The 27,118-nt window shown below is 38.7% G+C and overlaps 1 protein-coding gene across 1 annotated transcript in view; it reads left to right on the forward strand.

The window, feature by feature from the left end:
• The window catches only part of si:dkeyp-14d3.1 (transmembrane protein 132C), an 80,488-nt gene that overhangs the window by 35,217 nt on the left and 18,153 nt on the right, over positions 1-27,118 (forward strand). The window contains exons 4-5 of the mRNA XM_037259279.1: positions 12,210-12,399; positions 26,724-26,867. Coding sequence (XP_037115174.1) covers positions 12,210-12,399; positions 26,724-26,867 — 334 coding nt within the window. The remainder of the gene's footprint in view (positions 1-12,209; positions 12,400-26,723; positions 26,868-27,118) is intronic.

Genomic DNA, 27,118 nt, shown 5'->3' on the forward strand with positions numbered 1-27,118 from the left:
GGCTGGCAACCGGTTCAGGGTGTCCCCCGCCTACTGCCCGATGACTGCTGGGATAGGCAAAACAATTCAACTTCCAAAAAGCCTCTCGTGACGTCATTGTGTTTCCATATCTCGGTGACTTATGAATGAAAACAGACACGACAGGAATGATACTTTAGCTACACGGAGGCTGCTCGTTTCTTGCTCTTTTGTCAGCCATAAATTTTCAAGTGGGCCTTAGTAGAGATTCTCACATTTTGAGGCTGATTGCTCCCTGTTATTTTGACATTACAAGCAATGTCTGTCCAATGATTTCCAATGGACAAACTGTGATCGTTAACCTCAAGTGACTCCCACTTGAGGGGGCGCATTGCAAGAAATATTCAATTGTTTGTTGTCGGTGTTCGTGCAACAAATGTTCTCAGGACCATGTGCTAAGCGCATGCAACAGAGGAGAGACAGATTGAGGTTTGCATGTGACCCTAGGAGTTCGTGTGTTTTAGCTTTATTAAAGTTTATGAGAGAATATCCTGCTCTCAGAGGTAGAGGTTAATCCTCGGGGGGGGGATTACATTACTGCTACCAGTGTTTCGAGAGCCAGTGTCTAAGTGATTCTATTTTTTTAGAATCATTTTTGATAATATTTAAAAAAAAATTTTTTTTTTTAAATAGACTAAACACACTTTCACAATAATGATACCATTGTAGTAGACGACAGTAATATACAGATTTATGCGACTTTATGGAATGTTCTTGTAGAATTTAGTAATGAGGGCTATGAATTTGCAGGTACATTTCAACGAATTAGAACGTCATAGAATATGGGACTTCTCTCATTTTAGTTGTTCAATTCAAAAAGTGAACTCCATATAGATTAAAAAACACTTCAGGACAAAAAAACTGTGATCTCATATTACAGCTCATGTATACAAATAAAATTTGCTTAGACGGTGAATTCTGTTTTTGCATTTGCTATGATATATAATCATCAAAATTATGATGATAAAATCATGAAATATTTCAGTATTTTACTGTAAGCAGTAAATAATTATAATACATGATCTTTTGAAATGAAGTACTAAAATAAACTGCAAATATTTTTTAGAAGACCAATTACGCCCTAATTTCTGATGGAGCAACAAAAAAATGTTCCTACTTAATATTTATGCCCTATTCGAGGAACATTGGAAGTCGGCTTTAGCCCACTCTGATTGTCCCACTTGCCAAGCGGCAAACAACAAAAGAGCTTATTCCGATAAATTGCTAATTGTTCTGGTTTATCACTGCGCACTTTTAACTCCAGCAAACCTTAATTATATTTTTTTAATTCATATAAACAAAACCTGATCTTTAAATTATTTCATCCAATTCACCAAATAATTGCATGCAAGCAGATAACAGCATATCTTCATGCATTCAGTACAAATCATGTATTACGTGAAGTTAATTTGTTGAGAAATGTACTGAAATGTTATTTGGGGGGGAAAGAAGAAACAAAATAAAGGGCTAATCCCCAAAGAAAGATGCTGAGAAACTATTTACACACAAACAGACAGCACAAAACAGATTTAATCTGCCACAAAGACAAACAGCATGGTCAATACTAGTCTCGCATTCTTGACTGAAGCACTTGTGCTTGGTGGCTCTGACATGCAATCCTATTTCTTTCCACTCTTGTCATTCATAGTCTACTTCATAGTCCACCAGATTTAAAACAGCAACAACAACTCTGTTTAGCACACACACCGCACACTCGGTGAAACCAGAGATGCCATCCTTGGCAGCCCTCTCGTACAGCCTGCTGCTTGTTGAACAACATTTACCAGCTCTGACATGTAATCAGAGCTTGTGTACACCTCAATGGGCCAAAAGAGGCGACGAGGAGCTGGAGCCTGACTGACAGTGTACTCCTGCCAGATGAGATGTGACGCTTTGTACATATTTGCTCTTACAACATACTACGTACAGTAAACACAGAAGCGCACTCTTGTATTGGTCGTCTTTGTGAAAGTCACAACCAAAACATAACTAAGAATTCGTTATCGGAACAATGCCAATAACGCGAGCCTCATTACCATCCACAATGACATGGATGCAAGTTGAGGAGCAATTTCTTTATGCAACAGCATTCAGAGAGTGTAGAGGTGCCAAGGCTGGAATGTTTTTCATCTGTGAAATCAATGTGCTACCATCTGGAATCTTAATTAGGGGCCTTATACATAGGACCGTTTATAACTAAAAATAAAAATAACCAAGATAACGAGCTTGATATGGCTTCTCAAACATGTACTGTGACCAGCGGGGTGAACATAAGATAAGACAACTCTCTTACTGAATAGTTGCCAAGAAAAAAAAATACATCTGGCATGGAATTGTTTGTGAAACTTTGCCAGCATGCTGTAATTTTCGAGAGAGAGCGAGAGCGAGAGAGATTCCACTCCATTGTCTATGCCTCTGTCAGTGGCAGCAAAGTCACAGTATCATCTATGTGGCTGATGTTAAATTGTCCCGACATTCCAGACACTCGTCATTAGTCTATCATTTTGTGATCCGACTCAACCCTTCAACTCTCTCCAGATCAGCACTCCATCTCTTGCAGGGACTGGTGGGAGACTGCCACTAGATCACTTTGCTCAATATGTAAATGAAAGCCGTTAAAGCTCTCTTGCTTTAATTATTCTTCAAATTTCATGTCTGACTGCTTCCGATTATGGATCAATGTCTCATTTCTGTACCGCTGGTTATGTGAAGGCAGTTTTTCTTTTTTTTTCTCCCACACATTTTCATCACAAAATGGTGCATACATATAAGTTTGCCACTGCAATTTCATGTTCATTAACATTTCTTAGCTGCTCATCAATTAGAGATCTGTCAGCTCAAAAGCTTATGATGTGCACCCTGCTATATACACAACTACAAAAATGCCGAAAATTACATTTTTCTTTTGTTATTGTACTGAGTGTGTGATTGTACTGCAGTGATGGATGGTATGCGTCTAAAATAAAGAGCGTTATTTTTTCATTTTTAGCATTAAATAATCAAATTAATTATTTTTCATACACGATATCACCAATACCGTCACTGCTCGAAATGTGGTAGGTTACTTTAATTATTGACTCAAAGCTGTTTGCATCAGACATCTGCAGTAGAGAGCAATAATCATGCTGTTTAATCAGCATCTTGGCAACAATCCAGCTTGGATAAGGGCGACAACTGGAAGATATTTTTAACACTCAAAGAAGACTGAAAAGGAAGAGGATGGTGAACAATGAGCAAGGAAATATCGATAAAAATGTTTTAACCTCATTGAGATCAACTGGACTTTGTACCATCATCTGGCGGTTCTGACTGAATCTCTGTTCTAAAAGAAAATTGGCAGTGATGCTGGCGGCTGCTTTGCTAAGGACCCGACTGCTTCGTGCCACTTTGGTACCAATTATTGGCATAGGGTTGTCAGGAACTCTCTCCCTGTGTGGGTTAAGGATCCCTGATTTGTGGCATGACGGGAGCCCTGTACCACCATGGCCACCCTTCTCACTATGTCGCACAGCCAATGCATCAGTGGCTATGCCATAGAGTTTTTTTTCCAACTCATTGAATCAATAATGGGCTGGGAAAGCACAAAAATTGTGGAGTGGAGTTCAATCCACTTCAGCCACTAAAAAGATGTAAAACCACCCCTGGCGCCAGTTGTTCATGTTAACTGTTTCTTTTCAAACTCTGACCAAAACATTTCCTCTTCCAAGTCAGAATCACTCCTCTGCTTGGTCCATCCCAATTCTTCCCATTCAGCTTGATGATGTCACCACGTTCATAAAAAGTGGGTAGTTTGAGGATGGGATTCAAATCACTCCTGAGTTATTATGCCAAGTTATTCTTACTGCTGACAACAGTTATAGGTCCAGAAGAATAAAATGGAAACTAAGGACTATTTAAAACTGGTCATCTGGATAATGGGATTCAGCTCTGAATTTAGGAATCCAAAACATTTGATAAATTGTATTTTACAGAAAATTGATGAGTGGCTGCCAGCTTTGTGCGATTATACACAGAAAAAAAGCTTGACAAACAGGCAAAACCACAATGTACAAGTAATTTAGGGGAAAAAAACTATTACCTAAAAAAGGGACCCAATTCATTATGAAGTGAAATGTGTTGCTTTTTCTTTCCTCACTTCTTTAACCAAGCAAAAAAATATACTTTATCAGAATACTCGATTATTCGAGTGAATTTTCAGTAGAAATACCCAAAAAATCTTTTATTGTTGCAGCAGATGTCGAATGAGTATTTTTGAGAATGGGTCAGGATGCTCAGTCAGTGAGCTCAGTCTGTTGTATTCTCAGGTATGTGTCAAATGAACAAAAGCACTACCTACTATTTTTTTTGTAATGAAATAGTTAAAAAGGAGCCAGGTAGGTCTTGAATCTTCATGCTTCACTTCCTCAAGTCCCATTTGATTCACAGGCAATTAAGCCCGAGGTGGAATTAAGTTAGTCATGCCCACACAGCCTTTGCATGACTCACCTGTCATAGTCATTACCTTAATGCTGCCATTGTTAACTCTGGCATATTGTACATAAAAGCTTTGTTGGTGGTCAACCTGAATTGTTGAATTTTGATAAACAAATCCTGCATTCTTCTACAAGTAGACCAAGACTGCTTTTCCCTTGTAGATCTTCTCTGTGAATTGTCCAGCCATTTTGTGTCACACACACATCGCGCTTATCCTCCCACAGGATGGCAAAGCTTATACCTTCCAAAACGTTACCGATGATCTCATCATCTCGGACCTTGCAGTCTTTACCAATGTCAACTGTGGTAGGGCCAAAAGCACCAAGGTTTTATAAATCCTTAAAGACATCTAACAGCATCATGGAGGCACGGAAAGAGTCATAGCATGTGCAGGTGCAAGGACAACAATTCCCACGGGCAAACAATGTCATCCTCAACCCAACTAGGGCGATCTGACCAGTGGAGGAAAATGATTTTTCTTTTGACATGCACAAGCACACGCACACATGCAGTCACCCAAGCACACGCGCGCACGCGCACACACACGCACACAGCTCAGTGTCTGCTGCCCCCTAGTGTGTGCATGGATGAGAGCTCAGCATCTCTGCTTGTTGCTCAAATAGTGAGTGGTCAAAGCCTATTAGCCAGCTATGGGCAGAAAATTGGGTGTAACTGTGGGAACAACTAGCAATTTATTTCATTGCCTTGTGCGATTTAGATAGTTTCCCTTTAAATGAGACAAATATTGAGTGCAGCGGACTGGGAAGTAGTGTCTGCCGCAGGTCTGAGGTCACCAGCGATAATAACTACCCTCATTAGGGATCCATTACACCATTGGGGCCTTTACTTCCACTGATGGACCCTAATGGTGCACTGTGGAAAAGCATTTAGTTTTGATTAGGGAGTTGTTGGCATGGTGCATTTCATTAAGCCCAAAATGAGATTTTGCATTCAGGGAATTGGTATGCTATATTGTTTAAGATGGGCTAATACATTGGCTGTGGCCTGTTTTCCTTGGGGAATAAATCATTTACTTCTTCAAGGACAGTCTTCTCATAGGTGTAACAAGTACAGCATGCTATATGAACATTTTATTTTTGTCCAATGCTAAATGGAAATTATTTGTAATTTTTCCTCTTAGGAGTTTACAGATGTAATGATGTTACTTTGGAGTCATACAATTAATTTCACTTTCACTTCAACATAAAAACTATGCTGTGAAAAAAATAGATAATAAAATATTACACTGTTTTTACAACCCATATACTGTACCAACAAAACTTTATGGAAAGCACATCATATTTTAAACGTTTTGTGGCCAAGATAAATGTAATTGTTAGTCTTTCTTTACTTTTTAGTCCCTGAACTCTAATATAAGCGCTAGAAAAAGGATGTCTCTTTGTAATTTCCTTTTATTTGACATTTATATTTGACAACCTCCCTATTAAACAAAGTCAACTCTTCTGCTAGTTTTTCTTCAGTAAATGTAATACATTTGTTCCAAGTATGCATTGAAGTAGATGTACGTATTTAAATACACATGACGCCTATGGTACCTTCACAAAGGGAAATACCAAAAGCATGTATCCTTTCAAAGCAGACCAGTTACTCATAACAGTCTGGTGTCATATCGCCTCTTTACTTGAGCCAGTTTAGAGGGCTGTAAATGAATGCCAGTTGCCTTGTCATAAATCAATGTTATTGGTTTAGTATGTTGGTGGAAATGGCAGCACTATGAGGGATGAATGCTTGATTTTTATCTTCAGCCACTCAGCGTAGCCTTCATGTGGAAAATGCATCATCATGGTCAAATATAGCAATCCTCTTTGTAATTCTAACACGCACATGCATTTTCATGCCCCAGGAAACCAACGCATTCAGAGGCCATCAAATGTAAACTCAAAAACTATCAACAAGATGATGATAAATGTTGATGCTGACATCTCTCAGTGAGTGCTTCTGAAGATTCTTTGTATGTCAAGTGGGTGAGATAGAGATGACCCACTCTACAGGAAATCATTGCGTCTGCACAAATACAAGTCTTTCTTTGTGGTGGTACATTTAAATAAAGCCAATATGGTGAAAGAAGCTGCTTGTAATGTCACCCTGGGACAAAGGCCATGTCTCCACTTTCTGTCTCATATGATAAAAATGCAAGATTAACTTTAGTTTTGCTTTACACACGAGTTTAAAAAGGTCATGTTTACCATGGCTGGTCTTTTTTCAAACCTCATCGGTATCCACCAAGTGTCTACATCAGCAAGGACCTCCAAAGCCACAAATGCCGGGGCACCTGCATTCATCACAAGCATTCTCATTCCTGTCTTGCCTTTATTTTACAATGTTTCAAGGGAAGTTTACGCTTTCGTTTCCTGCTTTCACTATAATTGTTTTTTTCTGGAAAGGTTGAATCAAAAAGGTCCTTTGGGAACATGCGTCTGCAGGTGCTTATCCACCTCCATTCCACAGCTGTGAAAGCCAGAATTTTCTAGCCTCTGGCTCTTTTCTGCCTCCCCAGGTGCATTTCACAGAAACACTTTGCTTGAATGGAACCTGTTTAGAATATTCGAAAACTACAACACTGGAACATCCATTCGCAACATACCTGGAAAGTTTCAATTTGGATCGCAGCATTCTAAAATGTTACTTGTAACAGTGGGGGAATCAATCAAATCTTTGAATAATACCAGCAACAAAAATATTTAAAGGCTTTGCAATTATTTTCACCACACTCGTCTTAAGTCCTAAACAATGTGAGGCCGACATGAAAAATGATAAACTGTGAGCAGTCGGGGCTGGAGCTGTCTTGTGCTGCTGACCTGTGACAGCGGTGCTCGCAGGCCTCGACTCCCAATTGAAATGAGAAACCCTTACAAATCTTCATAGCCCTCAAGAACAGTCAGGACTCTAAAGACACTGATAATCTTAAGACTCCATAATTACAAAAAAAGAAGACTCATGATCACTTAAGAATCTATCCAGGTGTTGTATTTAATCTAGAATGTCACCCTTGTGTTTTTCTTTCTTTGTTCCTATCTTTCTTTCAACATCATGGAAGTGTAATTATTGTGTCAGGCAATGTAAATCCTTGGTTGGAATTGGGGTGGGGCTAGATAAACAGAATTGCTTCAACCTGCTTCCCTTTTCGACAAATCAGGTGGAAACAGTACATGAAATGAAGTTGTAATGAATGGTGATTGTGTACTTGCCGAAATAAACCAATCAATCAATAAAAAACATATATACTTCATTACTATGTTGTGTTGATTATATTATATTTTATTCAGGCTGAAGTTTATATTACCAATAGTAGTTGCCCACACCATTTTGGTATGTTGGTGGAGTGAAATGTAAAGCAACCCGGTGGTTGCATATCCGGGAGCCTGGCCCTAAAAATGCTTCTTTGTGTCTTACTGAAAATTTTTGTGGTGTTTTCAAATTTAAGATGCCCACTCATGCATGTGAGCAGCTGTGTACTTGCTATTGTAAATCCATGCATTGCTTTGTTTGTGTCAGTGTGTGTGTATATGCAGTGTTTTCTTGTTTTATTCTACTGGCTGTTTTTTGCCGGTTCCAGTTGACAGTGCATGTCAACAGTAACGTTTCAAGCACCACTGAATTCATAAGTTTTTTCTTCCACAAGTCATTTGGATTTTACTTGTGAACACCCCACTCGTGTCCTCACACACTGCTTTGCACATTGTCTCCTTTGGTTTTTCTACATTGTCATCTTCATCTGCCATTTCTGTTTTCATGTTTTTCTGAATCCACACAGTTGCGCGCTTCCTGCTGAGACTTGTTTAAGGCACCCCGCGGTATTTACACATAGTCTTATAAATTATTGATCCATACCAAGTAGGACCTTACTTGACCTTCAAATGTTTCACCAAAGTTCATTTTGATGCAATAATACCCCCCACCAGTTGAGAAAAGAAATCTTTGTTTTACTTTGTTCGTGAGACAAAAGATCTGTGTGTAACCCTGTCTTATTTTCTAAACCCAATTCAATGCATAGGGCAGATGGTTCTGGTCTCTTTGGTTGGGTTTAAACAAGTTGTGTCACAATGGCACAATGACTTTGATCATTGAGACAAAAGAAGCTCTTTCAATTATTGCTTCCACTGGCGGAATCGTATCAATGGGAACCTTTCCAATAACTCTTTGGTGTGACTGTTTATTCTTTTGGGCACTTGAATCTACTTTTCTTTAGTTTGGAATTCAGAAGGGCTTTTACAAGGTTAATATGGATTTGAATCATCTCCTTCCTGGTCATTAGACTTTGCTAAAGAGTGACTACTGAAGGTGAACAATCAAATGAAATGAAATGCTAGAGAGGCTTAACTGGTGCTAAACAGAATTCTGACAGCCCTATAGCTATCCCGGTGCCGTCCGTCCGTCCGTCCGTCCATCCATGCATTCATCCATCCATCCATCCATCCATCCATCCATCCATGCATCCATCCATCCATCCATCGTCTTGGCAGACAGTTAACAACATTCTTTCGTTTGCATGCGATTCTTGTTGACATGTCACATTTGATATGAACCCGATTAGATTTGAACTTTTAAGCCAGCTAACTCATGGAACGTCTGTCGTTGGCCCAGCCTTCTTTTTAGTCTAACCACAGCTATTTCACAGATAATTATTGGACCGAGGCCAGATGCGTGGCATGCATCCTTTGTTGCTAATTGAATTAGACCCCATACTGCAATGACAGCAAAATTCACACTTTCTCCTTGGAGGATGTGTAGTTAGCGTACTAGGAGGGAGGATGTCGGCTCATGCCACATGGGCGTCTCTCTTCATGAGTAACATTCAGGCAAAGTTTTATTCACTAAAACATTTCATTTAGGGTCAAATACAGCAGACATTACTACTAGGCTTTCTATGTGTAGTATTTATATGTATTTACTCTTCCTCTTTTTGCCATCTGCTTCAAACTTATTAGCAATCTAGATTCACTGCCAACAGCTTTGAGTTTTAAGACACTTCAATTAAAGTGTTATAATGAACTCATTTAATTTGCATGGACTGAACTGATTTGTACAAAGAGAGTTGATGCCAGTCAATTAGTTGCAATCATTTGTAAAATCACAGTTTTTCAAGTTGTAATGCAATTTTTGTTTTGTTTTTGATAGCAAATCAGTCCAACTTGTTAGAGTAATCACAGAGATTGCTACCTGTAAAAAATGCTCAGCCGAGATTTCCAATATCCCCATTTTGACCATTTAACTGTGACACTGTTTATTAGAATTAAAATAATCCCAAAAACATTTCATTTAATTAAAATATTTTTATATTATAAATAGAATAATCACATTCTCAGTATTTTGTACATACTCTATATTAAAATTATGCACTTTCAACATTCTGTTAGTTTTTTGCAAATGTTTGTAGGGCAAAATCATAATTCTCTGATTTGCCAATGAAAAGAATGACATATGCATGTCGCACTCTCTTGAAAGACAAACTAGGGGATAATTGCACAATGCCCTGGAGGGAACACATTAACACAATAGGGATTGTGAGACTTCAGTATTTACATGTTGAAACGTATGCATTTAGCATTGACTGCTGTTGTTCCCCTTGCTCAATGCACAGTCATGACTAATGTTGTCTAATTTGTATTTTAATAACTCCCAGCACCAGAAAAAAGAATTTTGTGTTTAACCAAAGCATCATTTTTGCAGTGCTGTCGGTTTGCAGCTTTCTCCTTACCTAAAGAAAACCAACAATGAGTCGATACTTCATCGTATTTCATTGTTGTGTTAACTAAACAACCTTTCCACCTAAAAACAAATACAGGATACAAGTAGTACACTAAAACCTCTTTGCTCTTCCCAGTCAGCTTTACTGCGACATTTACCAAAGCAGCCTGTGTTTACACGTTCTGGAGAAAGTAGGGCATTCAAGATGATAGTTAACCCAGGTTTTAGCGACTCTGTCATGCTCATGCAATAGTTGTTTTTTTGTTCAGGTTTTATTTTTTTGCCTGACAAACCTTCTGGCTTTAGCTGGTCTACAAGCTGAGGGCATCATCTGTCACTTTTGCACCATTGTTGAGCAGTTATATAAGTCTCTGAGGTCACGCAGCGGACCGCTATTCTTTAATCACCATGCTGTTATGAAATGTGACGCGTTATTTGCATGTCGTCTTTATTATTTATACACTTCCGGTTGTATGTGAAAGATTGTTTTTCTTGCTTCATTGCCAAACTGATCTTTCACTCCCCTAAAATAAGCCTGAACAATATAAGAATCATGTGAAATTAGTGTAAAACTTGCAGTATGAGAATCTACAAGAACAAAACATTCTATTATTTATCATTTTCATGTTTTAGGGTCTGTATCAATAATTTAAGATGTTACAAACTACATTTGCACTGTTGTCTATCCAAGTTGTTCAAAGTATGAATTTGCTCTCTTCATGACATTACAATTTTTTTTTTTCCCCTGAAACTGCAGTAGACCACAAAAGTACTGTACTGTTTTTTGGCTGTGAGTTTTATTAGATGGTTTCACATTTGTTTTTCCACAACATTTTTAGCCTTTACAATTCTTAGGTTATACATACTGTATGTTAAGACTTAAGTCACTTATGTTATGAAGGACCATTATTAAGGAATGAATAAGCAGTACTCCAATAATAGTTGTAATAAAAGTTGTTTGTAAAAAAAAATAGCGTTTCAAGAATCCTATTATGAAATAATCACCATGATGTGAATTTATTTTAATACAGTGTAATGAGTAAATGCTGAGTTAACACAAAAATTGTTAAGATTTTTTTTATGGTACACATTTTCACAAACAATGTGATTTATTCCTCGTAGTAAATAAATAAAGACGTCTCTGGAAGGCAAATCAAAGATAAAATCATATACAGAAAAAAGATGACATGATAACGATGATATCACCTCAAGGCACTTACTCAGTGTCTGATATCGTCCATATATGTCCCCAAGGGGCTTGTTTGTTTGATAGCTCGAGCTTGCATGGTAAGTGATGTAATATATTAATCTGTGTCATAATGCTTATTTCTTTTGACATTTCAGCTCTGCAACCACAGTTCTCAGCATCCACATTCAATTTCTTGTAACAAATAGCCATTTGAAAACCACACGCATAAAACGTAATGCCCCTTTGACATGTATGGCAGGAAATCTTGTACCATCTCCCTTAACCCTTCTTTAAAGCTGACCTTTCCTGTCTCTGGGCTATTTACCACCCAAGACTTCTCGTACCGTGGGGATTTTTATTATCAGTGCTCTCCATTTGTCTGACTTAATTCAGAGCAGTCACAGATCGTACCGGAGCATGCTGTGTATTTACTCTCTGGTATGATGAATGAGCACTTGTGACAAGGTTCAGCATCATCTTTGTGCTAGGGGTAATGAACGACGGGTAAAAAGTACTACCTTGGAGAACTCTGAGCACCAGCCGGAAACTTTAAGAAGTTTACAGTAGAGCTCAGCCTTGGTAGAGAGTGAGAAGAATAAAATAGAAAGGTGATACAATAGACAAAATAGAACAATGTCCTGAGAGCTAAACACGAATGGACTTGACATTTTGAACAATCTCTCTTGGGTAAATGTCACAGATTGCAACTGTTTGTTATCATTAGGGCAGACTGTGGGTTCAACAAGCATATTTTTATACATTCACACAAACTCACGTACCTTGGCTCATCATTTACCCTCTCTTTTCTGCACTCAACTAGGGAGGAGGACTTGGGAGCCCAGAGGGTGCTGCAGGTGGATCTGAAAATTGAGAGTTTCCCAGAGCTGCTGGGGAGTCGCTGGATGGCGTGGCAGGTGGAATACCCGGCCAGCCGCTCTACCACGCAGGAGGCCGACACTGAGATTCGACTGGCACAAGAAGATGTGGCAGGCATCGTGCCCTTGGCCATGGTGAGGTGACACTTGAGACAGACACACCAATACAGTGGAAGTGCCAAAGTTGAGCTTTACGGCTGCTGAAGAATTGAGAATTTCCTGAGTCTTCTGGCAGGGGCTCAGACTCGAGCCCCTGCCCCTCTGCATTGAGAGTAGCCGGATGAATTGAAATAAAAAAACTTGAAGAATGAACATTTTCCAAGATAGAAGATACTCTGATTAGAAAATAAATATATTGAAAATGAGATTTGTCAAATGAAAATTTCTATCAGATTTCATTTTAAGATGCATATTGCGTTAAAAATATAAAATTCACAAGAATTCTTGGACAGAATCTAATCGTCACTATTCTGACTTAAAAGGAATACAGTCCACTCATTTCTGTCGAGCAAGATATTTATTTATTTATTTATTTATTTATTTATTTTTTCCCTGGCAAATGCAAAGTGAGGACAGAGCAATAATTTGAGCCTGTGCTTTGAGAGTCTGTTTAGGAGCAAGACAGAAAGAGAGTTCTACTTTCGGTCCCGATAGGCCTCAGATGGGGCCCAAGTGTGGCTCTGGCCAGAGGGTACGCCTGTAGCAGCGTCTCCCTCAGCAGGGTCTGCTGCGTACATCAACGATTGAAGCTCTTTAGCGCATCACTGGAGCTTTGTTGAGCAATCAAGAGAAGTGTAGCTTGTGATTTGGACGTGGATCATTCAGATGAAAAATAAGCAGCATTGACCATGTGAAGACAAAAACATCAGCACTGATTACGAAAACAAAGATAGCTTCCATTTCTATTTCTGAGCCGCGTACTACAAACCTGACTGCAGTGTTGTGTTATTCTCTAAGTAGTGCCTATGGCTGTAAAAGATAATAGACGCCTGTGGGTGGCTGTTCTTGGATGCAAAAGAATGAGACGAATCCACCACCAATGCGTTCTCAGGATAATTGAAACTGCGCTTTTAATGCTGTATTGTTCGACTTGCTTCGCTCACATCCTTTCATGTCACTGATGTATCAACTGCATGCTTGCCTTGCTCTAGAAAAATATAGTATACACCCACACTTGCTGGTTTAAAAAAAAAAGCAGCAATTATTTGAATTAACTTCAGCAATGGCTCACCTTGAGGTTGGTAATAGAAAAAAACAAGATTTTCTGCTAAAAGAGATAATACTGTACCTTACCTTGCTTTAGGGGACCATTGTGCAAGAACTAAGAAGTAATTCCACGATTGTATGTGTAAAATGAATTCTTGAATGATAGCGTACCTCTGCAACATCTCAACTATATAGTCATCAATCAATTCCAACAGTCTGCTTTTTCACTCTTATTATTCCGCTCATTCTACATTGAGGAGGAATTTTATGGCTGGCTATAAATCATGCCGTTTTTTTATTATTGTGGCATAATCCATCTTAGTTATCTGATATTACAAACAATTTGCTAAACCTAGCTAACTCAATTAGGGGCAGGATAATCTGGGAGCAGATCTCCAAGAAGATGAATAGTGCTTTATGCGTAATATACGTAACAGATGATGCACTGTGAATGTGCATGTACTGAAAGTTTGATATTCCCTTTGCCTATTTTGATTTGGATCCAGGTGCTTGTTATCACCACTAATATCAGTACCGGTGCGGCTCTTTTTGATCCATATACCTGGTTGGATTCCCTAAATCTTCCAATAAAATATGTCACAGAACTATACTGGAGGTAATCCCAGCTCTTGTCTGTTGTAAATATTGAAAAAGAGGAGTAATATATTTTTATATTAAATAATTTCAAAGAGTAGTAGAAAAGTTCAGCCAAGGCGCTTTCTCTTCTTTGAAAGAAAATGCTCCCTAATAATGTGATTAGAGGCACACTCAAGCCATTGCCTTTGTGGATAGCAATACCAGCAGGAGGCCTCCACAAACACTCATCTCAGTAGTCCAGTTCCATGATCTGACCATCTATTTCAGCATATAAAAACAATTAAAAGTTTGATTAAATCTATCATAATTGACAGAAATTTTCTGATGACAGGCCAGATTATTAGCCAGTGAATTTAAAAATGTTTATGATTTAAATATCATCCTTTGGGATCTCTACTGACTAACCATCATTTATGCATAAATCACAATTCATCTATGACACAATCTAAAAACCAGAGATCCCCTTTACAGGTGTCAAAACATCTAATATTTGACTGACTTAAACACAAATAAAATGTAATCATGAAGAAAAATGTTATCTAGTTTCTTATTCCTTGAAATAAAGTGCCAAATATTAAATACTGGGCATTAGCCAATAAAGCAGTGTTTAAACATTATCTAATCCAAAAATGTAAGGTGCAGCATAAATATATATATTTTTGCATGTGAATCACTGATCTAATACTTTGTTGACACATCACTGCATCTGAGCGCTGCTTCACACATCTGTGTGGCATGAAGTTCTAACACCTGAACGTACTCCAGTTCAAACTGTTTTTGTTGGCTTTTGGCCAGCTAGATTTGTGAAACAAACTTGTAAACGCAACCATCTGGCTTGTTGGTGATATGAAAATGCTCATTATGTTGACACAGTCACTATATAAAGTCCCAAACATCTGGACTCAGCACAAGTTGTAAAGATTCAAACGACTCAAGACTCACTGGTGGGACAAACTGAAGGAAGCCAGAGGGTATACAAATAAATACAGTCGCATAATCTGTTCTGCAGGATTGTGTAAACACGCTTTCTTAAATCAATTTAAATTTATGTCTGTTGTCTCATCTGTAGAAATCGTCAATTTGGTTTTCCAAGTCCTACACAGAATATGAAGATAAACAAAAAATATGAATAACCTCAAGTAGCTGCCTTAGGCATTATATGCACAACTGCATCAAGAGGATCAGCTTCTGTTTTTATTTACAAGAGGTCTTTGTTTATACAAATATATGGTTAAAGAAAGGAATGCAAGTGCCCTGGCAAGGATCTCTCTACATTTGAACATGCCGCACAGCTATATGATAATGCTGTTCTCTATTTGTTTTCATTTTTTTCATGCGGTATGTCCTCAAATAGTTGATTAATCACCGAGTGTGTCATAGATAGATAGATAGATAGATAGATAGATAGATAGATAGATAGATAGATAGATAGATAGATAGATAGATAGATAGATAGATAGATAGATAGATAGATAGATAGATAGATAGATAGATAGATAGATAGATAGATAGATAGATAGATAGATAGATAGATAGATAGATAGATAGATAGATAGATAGATCCGCTAGAAATAAACGTCTCTACTTCTCCCGACAGCAAAAAAATACAGATATTGTAATGATTTTTTCGCCTCTGAAGTCTGACTCATTCTACAGCCCCAAGATGAGCACTGATATGTGATATTTCCATTTCATTTTACTTCTCCATGCGGCTGCACACTTTTTCAGGCGTTTCTTCGGCACTTGAACTACCCAAGGTGCACGGTATCTGCATCCACTCCAGAGTACTTAACACAAAACACAACTACTTCTATATGCAGACACATTCAGAACTCATTAACTATCTGTATCTCCTCCTGTCCTCTTTTGTCCCTCGTCTGTCCCTCAGACACGCGCATGCACACACAAACACACACACGCGGCATTAGACTTCTCCAATCTGCATGCAGCAACATGAGAGAGGCACACAAGCGAGAAAAGGGAAGACAGAATTAGATTACTTGGGATCACTGTGGCATGAAAGGCCCACGGATAACTTCCACTCCCTCCCGCTGCTACAGTCCTCGCTGAAAGGAAGTTAATGTAAGAGCAGTCGTCAAACCCCTCACACAGACACCGACACGTCTGCCTCCACCATCACCATCTTCTACCCACTGAAGGGAGAACAAAGCCCAGAAATTGGAATAGAAAACAGAACTCTGCACAGATTTGTGAAGTAATTGGAATTGAGTGAAGGTAGGCACCAAGAGTTGTGCTGTATGAAATGTGATTGGCCAGCGCATGAAATAATCAAATATTCATGGTGAAATGTATTTTTACACACAAGTGCACATACAAGATAAACTGTAATGATACTCATAGATGGACGACCTTCAACAAGGTTGAACCATTTACAAATTAATTTAAACATTGAGTGCATGTTGGCCACATTGTAGCAAGTATCTGTTTATGCAATCAGAAGCATAAAAAGAATAAGGCAATGCCACACAAATCTTAAGATACCTGTGAAGTAAAAATAAATATCTTCTAAATTTGACACACTACAAAGAAGAATGTTAGCTGTTCTCACTGCCCTTGAAAATTGATTCTACGACATGACAACAAGGAACTCTACAGCAGCCATGCTAGGACAAAGCTTTTTTCACACAGATTGTCACTTTTTATTAAAAGCAAACAAAAAGGACAAACAAACAAATCACCCCGGCATGCTCTTCTATCATTCTCTGGACAATGTGTGTATTCTCACTGTCAGCTGCCTCTGCCTGACACTCACAATCAACAACGAGGCGTTCTAAAGCAGGTACATCGATAGATTATTCAATGCAAAATGTTTTTCAAGAGTGTAAACATAGCAAGCCAGCTAATTGAATGTCACAATTGTGCTGCAAAAGCACTGGCCAAAGGCACTTACAGTCAAATCTTATTTATTGGGGGAGGGACTAAAGTATATAATTTTAGCCCTGCCTAAAATATCTGGACAGTTAAGGTAGTGAAAAACTGTTTAATGCAATATCTTCACAATTTAGTACCATATACATTAATTCTCAGTTATCATGTTTTCAGCTATAATTTTAAAACTTGTAGTATGTATTTCAAAACAAATCTCTGAATTCACCTCACAGGGTTTTAAATTTACGAATAAAATCCTAGTCTATGCTTCACAGACACTTTTAAATTCTTGGGAAGAGCAAACAACTTCCTGAATGACTGAAATGGAAAAACGGGAGAATAAAATGCTCAAACTAAAGTGAAAAAATATTACTGATTGCTGCGATTCATATTTCTTTGCGTCATGAAAATAAAAATCACACAAATCAAGACAAACCTATTGTCATTGCAATTTCATGCTGGCAGAGATTAAAGCACAGAATGATTGCACTTTTTAATCCTTTTGTAATTTCAAGATTCCGAATCACTTCAAATTCGCAGATTCATTGTGGCAAGCTTGAAATATTGATTAGATATCTAGAAACAGAGCGCAAGTGATATTGACATTATGTCAGGGTCCCTTTCAGCACCACAGGAAATCAAGCTTGATCTTCAGTTGTTTTATCTTCTAGTTTTGTCCTGGAAAGTAGTCTTGCTTAAAATGTAGGCAAAGCTGCAATCTGAGATTCCTCAACAATGTCCTTGACTTTATATTCCACATCACATGACAGCTCTTCAAGGTAATTGTCAAATATTCTCCTCGTCACAAACTTTATAATTTTTAAGGAGGAGGGGGGGGGTGAACGATCAATTCTCAAGGTTGATTTTCGATAAAGGTTACAGATTAAAGGAAAGTACTCAGAGGAGAAGGACTAGAAAGAGTGTTGGTTTCACCAGAGCTAATTGGGACGGAGAAAACACAGACCGCTCAATCTTTTTAATCAAGTTGAGAGCTGAGACTTCACAGAGCTCGCTGAAAGCATCTGTTGACATATCACTTCTGTGATTTGTTCTAGAAGGTCCTTTTATCTGTGATTAGCACTAATTAGACTAATAAGATAGACAGTCGTTTGTCATAATAAACCTGCTGCTGAAGTTAAACGATGGGTATTGACCTGGCATAATCCTGTCAAATGAATAAAGAGCCATGACTAACAACAGTATGTAAACAAAGAGCATAGCACAATACAACTAATGCCTATTGCTAATGAGATGCTTATTTTGAGGTTACAGTTGATCTTTAATTCATGATGCCTCCTACTTTTTGGGCAGATTTACTGGAATCGATTGTTTGAACAACATAGTTTATTGCATTTCGACCAGCATGTGACACCTCTGGGAGAGCAGCAGCATATTTTGAAAAACGAACTTTAAAGCGTGCCTCCTGTGTGTTGTCACAAACCCACCATAACTGGGTGAGCTCAAAACACGCTTTCAATTTGTCACCAATTTAAAACCAAGAACCTGGAGTCAAGTTAGGGCACAGATCCCAAAACTTATTTTTGATGACTATAATGGTGCATACATGTCTCACATTCTTTTAATCTGCCATATCTAATTATGTGCTATTTTAACCAGCTTCTTGTCCTAACAGAGAACATTCAATTTAGAGATGACTCACACCCCTGCTCACCTTTTGTCCCCATGTGTTGCTGCATTCGATTATACTTGAAGGAGCTGTGTTTTTAGGTCATCAGGAGATGAATCTTAAAGGCAGTAATTGGATGTCTGAGCGGATTTCTCTGCACAGTAGGAGGCTTTACCATTATCTTTTGCCATTGTAGAGTAACATACTCCTGTCCAGCCTGCCCTCATCATCATTACCCATGCTGTGGAAGTGTGATGATGGAGAGGGAGCATGGGGACAGGGCATAAATCATATCTGGACGCATCGGTCTTCCTGTTTGAGCCCAGGCACCAAACTGTGCTCTCTCACTCTTGCTGGGCACACTTGGAGATGAGGACGTGTGAAAGCAGCCGGTGTTCACATGCGGCTTCCAATGCATCCTTAAACAGTATATCATGACCGTGGCCACTACGGCATTCCCATGGTAAAGTCATCAATCAACACTCTCTAATGAATGTCTCATTTTATTCTTTGATTCTATTCACTCTGCAGTGTGCATCTTGTCTGCACAGGAGAGTAAACTCGTGAAAGCGCTTTGTCAAAAACGACTAGATAAACAAACATGTATTTATATGCTAATCCGGCAGATATGAACCCTATGAAACAATAATGACATACATTGAGCAATACTGTTTTTAGCAGCTGCACGCCGTACCTGTCAGTCTTATCTTAAGGGTATATAAGTGGCATGCGCATGCTGTTTGACAGAGATGAAAAAAACATTTTGGGAAACGTGTGATTCAAAAGTTTGAAACAAAATGTGTCTGATGGATAAACTTCAGGTGTGCTATTATCAGCATTCAAGCACTCAAGGTTAAGAGGGTGATTATGACGTATTAGGCTCTATTATTGATTTAGTATTGTAACCACAGCACAAACTTGGAACATGGTCTGATGTTATACTACTTAAAACAACATCGACATTTGGTCTCCCAAGTGTTTTTGTTTGAGAGTATACCAGCATGATAATTGTGGTGAATGTAAGAAGTTTGGTTTGTTAGCACCCAATTTCTTTAACCTGGAAAAGTAGATTGTAAATATGCACATTTTTACTGTCACTCAGAAGAGCACAGAAGCATGCATGTTTTTTGGAGTGCAAAAAGTTAGCCTAGATTTACTACATTATAAAATAAACCTATGTTAAACCTTGTTTGCCATTTGACTGCAGGATTCACTGAATTGGTTCTGCTGCTCCAGTGCTTACTGCAATCACTGACATCAAATAATTATCAGCTTCCCGTACTTCAAAATTAGACGTTTACATGGCAACAATTTACAGAGAAGCGCTCAGATGTCCAACCTCAGATAAGCTTTTTAAATAGATTTCTCAAAATGAGGTTTTTGCCAATGTAGTAGATTTTCTGTTCCCTTTCATCTTTTGAGAAATGTTTGGACAGTAGTAGGAAAAACAGGTATGAAATAAATGCTGCGACATTCTACCATATTTCCTATCTGCTGCCGCTACTTCTCTTCACTTCTGACTTATAACCTGGCCCACCAAGCTTTGAGAAGAATGTGCCTATTTCTTAGTGGTAATAAAGTCTACAGTGAGGCTGCCCTTTGTGCCCAGTCAGAGAAGTCTGTGTCCAGGGGGACAGATAAGCCAAGCTAAGTCAAACTAAGCTGGCAGAATAGAACTCGATCAGAGCCGGGTGGAGAAATCTGACAAAAGATCAGGAGGTCGTAACCGACTTGCATGGTTGGCTGTTGGCGAAGAACTCTTATTCGATCGACCGAGCAAAATAGTTCCTGGGCTAAGAATGAGCAGAATGGGTTGTTTTCCATCCTCTGAGCCCAGGCTCATTGGGCAAAACAGCAGGAGCACCACTGAGAAATCTCTACCATTGCCAGCATCCGTCAAAGCTCCAGGCAGCACCCTCCCTCGAGCCCCCGCAGCGCTCTCACTCACGAGGTGAGACGAGAGATGGCTATGTCCCTGGTGTCTGACCTTGATTCCGCCTAAGATAAGCCCGCCTGTTGTTGACATTCATAAGGGTCTCTCACTCCCGCCTCTGACACGTTGATCCATGTGTATTACAGGTATGGAATTCCTGAGAATTGCAGGGGATATGTCCTATAAACTGACAAAGTACTCCTTCCAAGTGGACCCATGTTTTATTCACAGGATCATTTTCACAGCATGGGGTGCAATTCACAGCCACTGGGATCAAGACAGCGGCATCTTATTGCCTCAGCAGCAACCCGCAATCAATTCTACAAACTATATTTTGAAGACTCTAACTCTGTTCGTGCACTTGTATGCTGTATATTCACCCCTAGTTTACATTTCAGGATGAAAATGTCCCAATACAGTTAAGAAACACATTGCATAAAAATAGGACAAAATCAACAAGCTTTACGCAGACTACAAAGTAGAGCGGAATTAATAATTTCAGGGGCATTTGTCATGTCAGCAATGTGTCACCAAGATGCTTCTCTGCAAAGTTTACCCATAAATCATGTCCTCTCAAAACTCATTTACATTAGAGAGCAGTTTGGTGTGACTGAACCATCAATAGCATCCATGAAATGTCAATATTCAATAAAAGACAACTCACTGATGCAGAGGACAGTCTACATACAAATTTTATTTGAAAGTGATTGCAGGGGATATGTCCTATAAACTGACATGGAAAATCTGGATGAACTCAAGTAGTACATGTGAAGTATAAAATTATAATGTCATGAATAAGATGATTGAGAAATATATTATAGCTTTAGGTTTACAAATGTAAGAAAACAATACTGGTGTATACAGTACAGAAAAATATTTCGCCCCATTTTTTCCATTTCTGATCATTACGATACAGAATTGTTTGAACATTTATGAAATTTAAATGTTTTGAATCCTTAAGCCAATGTTATTATCTTATACATCCCAAATACATACAAAAAATTCAGTTTCCAATTGATTTTATTCATGAGCATTAAGGCAGCAATTTCAGTTTCCAATTGATTTTATTCATTAGCACTAAGACAGCAAACATAATGGAATGACAAAGAGAGAAAGAAACCAGGGAATAAAATACAAGCAAACTGACGAGATGAGGAACCCCTGGACAAAACAAGATGACTGAGACAGTTGTTTGGAAGACACAAGGGATCGTACTGACAAGAACAGATGGACACAAAACACAAATGGACATGGGAGAGCATGACCAAGACCATGTCCAGGCGGAAGCTGTATTTGTTCATAAAAGATCTCATAAAAACTGACTCGTTCCAAGAAATGCGTGTCTACGAGAAGACACAAAAGGGCTGTCATGTATATGGCAAATCTCAAATGCCACCGGAAGTCATCGGAAAACTGAGAAGAAGCAAAGATGAGTATTTGCAACAATGATGCTTCGGTAAAAGCAACATGAGGGACATCTGGTAGAAAAATAAAGTCAGAGAAACCTGTTTCATTAAATATACGTATATATTATTAATAATATATATTTTTTTCTTTTCAGAAATGATTTCAACACAATAGAATGATTCAGGCGGCTCCATTGCATGCTCCCAATTTTTATGGCTTTTGAAAATGTGCTCACATGGCATTGGTGATGATGGAAGACCTGATTTGGAGTCAAAAGATAAAAACGACACTAAACTTTTGTATGTCGCTTTTCACTGGCCATGATTACCAATGCACCCCCCTTCACACGCATCTACATTGTTCAATAGTTTGGTGGTTATTACACAAGTTAGCGGCAAAACAACCAAACCGTTATCAGCCATCAATGCGCGCTACATTCATTGACTACAATCGTGCTGGTCATACAAAATCTTAACAATCTTCAAACAGAATTAAAAATGCCCCCGAGGTGTTGTGAGCAATATGGGGACGACATCAGAGAAAGTTGATCAGATGCTTGGTGCTATGATATTCTGTTAATGCCTTTGCATAATTGATCTGGGGTGGGAGGGGCTGAGGCGTTGGGGGTGGTGGTGTGAGGGCCGATTTGTGTTCAGACTGGTTCACATTCTTTTCAATATGAGAGATGATTTTTTTTTGTACTTTACCTGTTTATGAAGGTGTGGCCTCAATTGATATACTGTGCATTATTTCACGAGAAATTATTTTATATCAGACCCTACTGTCATCATAAAATGAAAGCAAAGCACAGCTAAACAACTTTTCAATGACTTAACCTAATGGTAACTTTACACACTAGTTCATCTCAAGCCTCTTCCCAAAATACTGTCGTTACCCTTTATTGTGAACTTGGACAGGATATTAGGCAACCTTTCCACAATGGCTCTTTGTTCCTTGAAACACTTACCATAGTGGACCTTGACACATCTGCTAATTTAGAGCTGCCAGCTCTTCTTGTTCATGTGATGGTCATCTTGATCCCTCATTAGCTCTCCTTTTTAGGGGGTACCTTTGGCAATGGACCACTATCTGAGCAGTCTTCTCCTTACCCTGCTCAGCAGTAATGAGCAGCTCATGCCTCTCAGTGGCATGTACCTGAGGCAGGGTGCGAGTGAATAGCAGGTTAAGCTGTTTTATAAGGCAGCCTGGTGTTTTTGTAAGCCATGCAATGACTGCTACCACTTAGATCCTTTGAGCTGGGCAGAGAAAGTGATAGGAGGAGCGGAAGAGCTGAAAACGGGTTTATCCTTGGAGAAGCACCAATTGGAAGAACTGGGAATAGTGTAGAAAGAGGGAGACTCATTAAAAAGCAACGTGTTGGCTTATTCGCAAGCATCCTACAACTTCAATGTACTGTCATGCAGTGATGTATCACTCTGCATGGGGCCTCCATATTCTTTATTCCTACTCTCTTCCATGTGTCTCACTTCTGACCAATTAAACACCCACTGGAATAAGGCAGCTGAGATTTCACATTCTGTATGAGGGGAAAAGTTGATGAAAGGTCATCTTAATGGCTTTGGGACGCTGTCTGATTTGTGCGTAATGCCTAAAATTCATCAGCAGCTGTCCCCTATTCCCATTTTACGGTCTTTTTGCTTGTGACTTTCATAATTCATCATCAAGGGATGGGACTTGATCAGAAAGTAAGAATATTTCATTTATTGCATGTAAGTCGACCATTCATCAAATCTTATTTCATTGCATCTGTTCGTCAAAGGATATGAGAAATGATAAAACGTCATCAAGGGTTGTGAAGCATGTATAACAGATTTATGGCACAGATGTGGCCCTTTGCTCACAGATAAATATGATCTCATTATTTAAATACACCATCAAGAATAACAAATTATATATATATATATATATATATATATATATATATATATATATATAACACATTCTCATCCCCAAGGTTGTTGCTCTACCACAAGTTCTAATCTAAGTTCTGGCTCCACCATGTTTGCTCATTTATATCAGATGTAACCAGGATGGCCAGGTCAGAGCGCAACCGCATTACTACGGACAAGGAGGAGAAGCTAATCACGACACCAGAACGGGCGATGTTGCTATTTCTCATGCTGCCCATGTCACTCAGGCTGACACCATAAATCTCACTTATTTTCAGATCCAGAGGAGACACGGCAGAAATTACAGCCCAGAACACATTACCAGCAACCGCAGTGTGCTGAATGCTAAGAAAGAGATCCTTGATAAAGCAGACAGCCACTTCTCCCCAGATTATAGGACACAAAGACATCGCTCTAATACTCTGAGGTGAATTGGCTGGGAAGAGCAGCACAAACAAGGAAGCTACGTGAAAAGTATTTTTATGCCTTAAGTACTCTAAATGTATGTGCATTCTTATGCCTTGCCTCCAACAAGCAGTAGAGTTTGCTTGTGTTTTGTAAAATGAACATTGGTTCATGTTTTCATTGTTATACAATGACCAATCACTACTAGATCTATGAGAATTCATAAGTGACATTGGTGCTGAAATGGGGTAACACAAAGCACATTGTAAAAATTTGCAGTTAATTACGTGGTCTCTTTTGCGATGCACTGAAAATGTAAACTGTAAAATGTCAACTCACTGTCCAACTTTAAACTCCCGTCTCACAGTGAAATAATGTCAATACAGTCTGCCTACCTAAACAGGCATCCGTGTTATTTCATATTCATTGGGAAAGTGCTGAGTGAGAAACCCTGCCAATGCGCATCATTAGTCCCCATTTTTGCAGTTAATTGTGCTGCCCATGTCTTACTGTGTGGCCCATTGATGCATCACTGTGAGATCCCACTGAGGCTTATTAGTGCCCTGCTCTCAGTTTGCTCTCTGCCTGCTGGGTCATCTTCAAACACAGTAATCTCGCAGCAGCCTTGGCTTCCACCATTTCTTAACCATTTACCAAAACATTTCTAATAGACTACCCTCTGGAAATCCTTGCAGACACAGAATTAATTTAAAGAAACGCTCAGTTTAAACGAGAATTGACTCAAGGGAGCGTGGAAGGGAAGGTATACAGTACATCCTTTCATGTCCAATTAGAACTTTCATGCTCTTTGCAGTCTTTGTGGAATTAAAATCTTTTAGTGGTGCCTTTTGTAATGAATTTGCACCTGTTGCCTCAGTTAAGAATAATCTCCCGTCCCATGCTAAGTGAATTTTATTAAACGAATGCCTCAAAATGACCTGGATACTTTTATTCAAACCTAAGCCACTTTTTTTTTGCTCTTTAACTGACACAAAAGTATAAAACGTTAAAACTGATCCACATATAGATTGCATATTACTCTTCTTTGACCCTGTGGGGAAAAAGATGCCAGTGATGCCACAATACAGTTTGTGGTTGCTACTCTGTGAATTTTAGAGCATCCTGAAAACATTACTCCATTAGAGATTTTTGCCAGGATTCTTCAATGTCAGACATGACTGTACCTCCGAGATCCATACATCAGCCACCTCATTTAGGAGTAATTTCTCAGAGCCTGGATAGGTCTTCTGTGAGTGACTCCAGAGAGCAAATGTTACCACAAACATATCTTAATGGACCCTCATTATCTTCTGTGACAACCCCAATGTGTGAATGTTGGCATGTGTAATTAAAGGTTAAGACTTGTGTTCAGCGTGATGAGGCAGTCCTGATAGCGTCTAAAGAAGTGAGGCTGTCATTTGCGCTTTTAAGAAACCCCAATTAAAAATGAGAGGCTTATTATTTGTGTCATCGTCTTTGCACTGCTTGTTCGTCAAATTCAAAATTGTCTGTTTTGCCATTTGTGATTTAACGATTTGCAGCTCTTAACAACTCCAGCTTTACATTAGTAGCCTATAGCTTCGGGGACAAGACAGACGTTGTGAGGCTCACGGCTCTTATAGAAGATGGATGATTAGGGTGTTAGTCTGCCTGGAAGAAGAATATTTACTCAGAAGGTCTGTGAGAAAAGAGGCTACAGTACATGGCAGAAATGGCACGCATTTTGAATCCTCAAACTGGCACAGATGTCTCCTTGCAGTTCTTTACCAAGCAATTAGTATAACCACAAATGTATTCTCCATTATTGACTCTACAGCTTAGCGTTGGAATCAGATTTTGTTCCTATTTATTATTGTGGCAATCATTTGAGTGCAAAAATAAATTGTAGACGTAATGAACTGACTTTGGTAAAACTATATTACATACTGTATTTATTTGCCCATTTCTTTATTACCATGTTCCTACTTGGTATTTTACTATCAATCACGTACTAGTGTCACTGATACTCTATCGGATTTTTATTCCAGTAACCAAAAACAAATGTCAGTATTGTCCCTTAGTCCACTACAGGTGCTTCACCGCAAATGTTTTTTCCTTTAACACATATTCAAGCTGGATCAAACCTCTTAATGGGAAACAGCCACCAAATTTATGGCTTTATAAGAGTGTCCATGTCACAGAAAAGTATTTAAAAAAAAATACATTAATTACGTAGCCACATAATTTTGCTACTAAATGAGTCAACAAAATGTTATTGTCCAATCTATAATTATATTAACTTAGTCATACTATCAAGTTAACAATGTCCACGAATGAACTGGCTGAAGTTATGTCATCACGAGGAGAACTGGTTATCATAATCATTCTCTTAAATGATGACAATGGTAAGCATAAACTGTTAGTATTCCTGAGTCGAACCTCACAACTCCAAAAAATTTTGTTGTTTCTTTTACATCGCTGATTATTCTCTGATTTCCTTCCATAGGATACTGAGATTTTAAACACAGCAGTCCTGACTGGGAAAACTGTTGCTGTCCCTGTGAAGGTGGTAACCATCGGAATAGACGCTTCAGTTATTGATGTCTCTGAAGCAGTGGAGTGTCGCACCACAGATGAAGACGTGGTCAAGGTGATATTATACTCATTACTTCCATAATAAAATATTAGTTTTCTGCTAGAATAAAAGATTAATGAGATTTTTACACTACATTAGTGCTGCTGCAATCGTGATATATACATGCACTTTGGAAGATTGGATTGTCAGATTTACGGGGCACAATGGGATCCTCCTTGACTCTGGCTATTTTGTCATGTCAGTTTATGCTTATTCCGTCCCATATGTTTCATAGAGATTGTTTTTATTCATCAAATGCCATCAAA

The sequence above is a fragment of the Syngnathus acus genome, chromosome 9 (assembly GCF_901709675.1).
Source record: "Syngnathus acus chromosome 9, fSynAcu1.2, whole genome shotgun sequence".
Taxonomy (NCBI): Eukaryota; Metazoa; Chordata; class Actinopteri; order Syngnathiformes; family Syngnathidae; genus Syngnathus; species Syngnathus acus.